At 44.6% G+C, this 4,239-nt stretch overlaps 1 protein-coding gene across 1 annotated transcript; it reads right to left on the reverse strand.

Moving 5' to 3' along the window:
• Positions 1-353: 353 nt before the first annotated feature.
• LOC141608278 (uncharacterized) lies at positions 354-1,262 on the reverse strand. Its single transcript, XM_074427642.1, has one exon. The coding sequence runs from the start codon at positions 1,260-1,262 to the stop codon at positions 354-356; it is 909 nt and encodes a 302-aa protein (XP_074283743.1).
• Between the last annotated feature and the right edge of the window lie 2,977 nt (positions 1,263-4,239).

The raw sequence follows: 4,239 nt of genomic DNA on the forward strand, positions 1-4,239 counted from the left end.
CACGATCATGAAGTTTAGGCCCAGATTGATGAGCACCACAAATGCCAGAATGAGCTTCATGCATTGCTTCAGTAGCTTCGTCCTTGCTTAGACACCTCAACCATTGGCCTGAGAAAGAACGTCTGTAGAGTGTCCCTTTATAGTGAATGAACTTTGGAGCACGTCGACGTATTTCTACCTTGTGTCTGGGATCATCGGGTAGTTTTTTGGTGGTCTAAAAAATCAATGATAGGTTGACGCCAGTCATCTTCATCAACTGTGTAGACGCATATCATGTTGGTTGTGTCTACATTTTCTTCTCCTTCAAGCGATGATACTACCCAACGATTGCAGACTGGGACTTGCATAGACTCTTACGCCCCCAATGCCAAAGTGGTCGCAAGATTAGCAAGCGCGTCAGCCAACTTATTGGCACTCCTTGGCACATGACCAACATGGATGTCCTCAAGTTGATTCAACAGTTGTGATGCCCGTTGATGGTAGGGAATCAAATCTTCCTTTTTTACTTCATATTCACCAAGGACTTGGTTGACCACCAGCTTCGAGTCGCCGTAGATGTCCATATCTCTAACACCTATTTCGATTGCCATTTGGAGGCCGAGTATGAGAGCTTGGTATTCTGCCATATTATTTGAGCACAACTGAGTGAGCGTAAAGGAATATGGCATGAGATGATTTTGTGGAGTTACGAATACAACTCCGGCTCCAGCTCCGTCCTTCCTTGCAGCACCGTCAAAGTACATTTGCCATGGAGGTAGGACGTCCACATAGAAAATTTCTTCTCCTGGGAGGTCATCTGAAATTTCCCACTCTGCTGGCACTGGATGATCAGCAAAGAAGTCGGCGATAGCTTGGCCTTTGACAGCCTTTTGAGGCACGAACACCAAGTCATACTGCTTAAGTAATATTGCCCATTTCGCAAGTCTTCCAGACAAGACTGGTCTTGAGAGAATGTACTTGATTGGATCAGCTTTTGAGACCACGTGTATGGTATGCGCCTGCATGTAGTGTCTCAACTTCTGGATGGCGAACACCAAAGCAAGACATATCTTCTCTATGGGCAAGTAATTCAACTCGGCTCCAACCAAGGTACGACTCAAGTAATAGAGTGCTCTCTCTTTACGGTCTTCAATTTCTTGAGCACACATTGCCCCCAGTGAGCGTTCTTGTGCTGCGATGTAGAGGACAAGTGGCTTTCCTGGAATTGGTGCCCCAAAGACTTTGGTGCACGGCCAAGTACTTCTTGATGCTATCAAAAGCATTTTTGCATTTTTCATCCCATTGGAATGGAGCATCCTTTTTCATGAGATGGCTGAATGGTTGGCAACGTCCTGCTAGGTTAGATATGAACCTTCGAATGTATGCTAAACGTCCTTGCAATCTGCGCAACTCTTTTAACGTCTTTGGTTCCAGCATTTCGTTGATGGCTTTGATTTTTGTTTGGTCAATTTCAATGCCTCTATGCCTAACCACAAACCCCAAGAACTTCCCAGATGTGACACCGAACGCACACTTGAGTGGATTCATCTTGAGTTGACATTTTCTAAGTCTTTCAAAGACGGTTCGAAGGTCTTTGATATGGTCTTCTCTTTTCTTTGATTTGACAACCACGTCATCAACATAACACTCTATTATTTTATGCAGCATGTCATCAAAGATCTTTTGCATTGCGCGTTGGTACGTAGCGCCAGCATTCTTCAATCCAAACGGCATGACTGTAGCGAGAAGATCCCTTTTGGGGTTCGAAAACCTGTTGCTTCTTGATCTTCGGGTGCCATATGTATTTGATTGTAACCAGCAGTACAATCCATGAATGAGAGGGCTTCATGACCAGTGGTTGCGTCGATCATCAACTCTGTAACTGGCAAAGGGAAGTCATCCTTTGGGCATGCATCATTAAGGTCTCTGAAGTCGACACATATGCGCAGTTGTCCATTCTTCTTTCTTACTGGGACAATGTTTGCTATCCAAGTAGAATATTTGACTTTTCGAATGAAACCTGCTTCAATGAGTTTATTGACTTCCTTTTCAATTTCAGGTACAAGCTCCGGCCTGAAACGACGTTGATGTTGCTTTTTGGGATTGGTGCCTTTCTTGATTGCTAGACGATGAACTGCAAATTTTGGGCTGAGTCCAGGCATCTCTTTATAGCTCCAAGCGAAGACATCTTTGTACTCGACCAATAACTTGTAGTACTCCTCTTCTTCTTCTTTAGTCAGCAAAGCACTGACATAAATGGGGCGAGGATCTTCAGTAGTTCCCAAATTGAGTTCCTTGAGTTCATCCACAGTCGATTGCCCCCCGTCTTCAAGTGTTTCAGGGGCCTCATCGGCCTCAACTTTTTCATTCTCGTTAGGTATCTCTTCTACTGTGATATGATATGACGACGTTGTAACTTCTAAATCTCTTGGCTTCTTTACATCAGAGGGACGTGAAGAGGAAGGAATAGGCTCAACATTTTTTGACTGGCCTGTGAGAACTAGTACGCGCCTCCTTGCTTTGAGTGGCTCATGCTGGATGATATCCACTACTTGCATACGCTTCGTGCGAGATGGTATTGCGCTTCTCAAATCATCGCTTACTCTTACTTCTTCTTCATTTTGTGTTGCAAAAGTTGAGAGAGGACGACCCTCACCACTATTCCTCTTGAGAGCCCCTAGTCGACTGAAGACTGTTTTTGATGGACCACCCAAGCGTTCATGTATTGCGCCCTTCTTGTTTATGCGCAACGAAGGTGTTGACACTTTGACCTTACTTTCTCCTTGATTGCCAAGCCTAGCAAAGACAGAAATGTGTTTGGTTGAAGCATTTGGTCTCTCTAACCTTGTAAATATAGAAGGACGACACTTCTCTGCAGGTGGACTTATTCGATCGAAGACTGAAGATGGATGCATCTTTTCCTCTCCTTCTTCATTTTCTTCGACCTCTTCTACTTGTGATGTGTGCGAGAAGATGCAGTAGCCCCTTTTCTACGAGCACCAATCTTCACAGGCGCAGGAGACTCATATCCGAGCCCGGCCCTGGTCACCATGAAGTTCCCATCTTGCTTGAACACTTCATGTTGCGCTTTGTTAAGACCGTACGACTCAACTTCTATAACTTTGCCGAGAGGAGTCGGATTTGTAAAGTCATATCCAGCCTTCGCAAGTAGCCTGTAAGCATTGGAATCAAATATCCCCTTATTTTCCTCACTTGATGATTGACCGGATGAACAGACGAAACCATTCGGAGGAGGTCTCACAATCTTCATTTGAGATGAACTTGGTAGAGGTGTAACGACTTTGGCTACCCATTCCTGCTTGAACATCAGACTTGACTTTTTATCCTTAGGCTCTATCTTTGGTGTTAGACACTCTGCAAAAGGACTCTCCCCATCTTTGCGGCGAGACTTCGGGATGTAGCGTAGTCTTGGTGGTGTAGTTTTTCTGCGGCGTCTCTTGCTTCTTAGGTGACGCAACAGGAGTAGCTGTTTTGTTGACCTTGTCTACATCTTTCTTAATATCATTTTCTTTAGCAGGACTTGCAGCTTCATCTTCTTTGATGATGTTCTTTTCCCGCTTACCTCCTTTTCCTGTTGAAGAGATGGTGGTTGGCATGAACTCACTGGAAGTACCATTCTCTTCAAAGAATTTTGCATCAGCGAAGAAAGAGTCGACCTTAGAGAAAGGTTTGGCATCTCCGTCTATCTTTCTTTCACCACCACGATAATATTTCAAGCATTGATGGAGGGTTGAGGCGACAACTCCATTTTCGTGCTTCCAAGGTCGTCCCAGCAATAGTTTAAACGATGTCTTGCCATCCATGACATGGAACAATGTGTCGGAAGAAAGATCACCCATGGTAAGGTTCACACGGATCATGCCAACCGCACGCTCCCCATTCAAGTTGAAACCATGAATCATTGTTCGACTACTGGAGAGTTCATCCATCGTGATCCCTAATTCGTTCATGGTAGCTTTTGGCATGAGATTGACTCCTGAGCCTCCATCTATTAAGATGCGCTTGACCTTTTGCCCCCGAATGTACCCGGACACATAAAGTGGCCTGTTGTGAGGTTTGGATCCAAGAAGTAAATCCTCATCTGAAAAACTCAAGGCTGCGTTGCAGGAGACACATCCAGTTGATTGCTCAAGAGGCTCAATTTTTTCTTTCATCTTGCCCGCATATAACTCAGGCTTCTCAAGTCCTTGAATTATCAGCTGACGCTTCTCTTTAGGTAGATGAAAGATTTGCTTCCAT

This window comes from Silene latifolia, chromosome 10 (genome assembly GCF_048544455.1).
Source record: "Silene latifolia isolate original U9 population chromosome 10, ASM4854445v1, whole genome shotgun sequence".
In the NCBI taxonomy this organism is placed as follows: Eukaryota; Viridiplantae; Streptophyta; class Magnoliopsida; order Caryophyllales; family Caryophyllaceae; genus Silene; species Silene latifolia.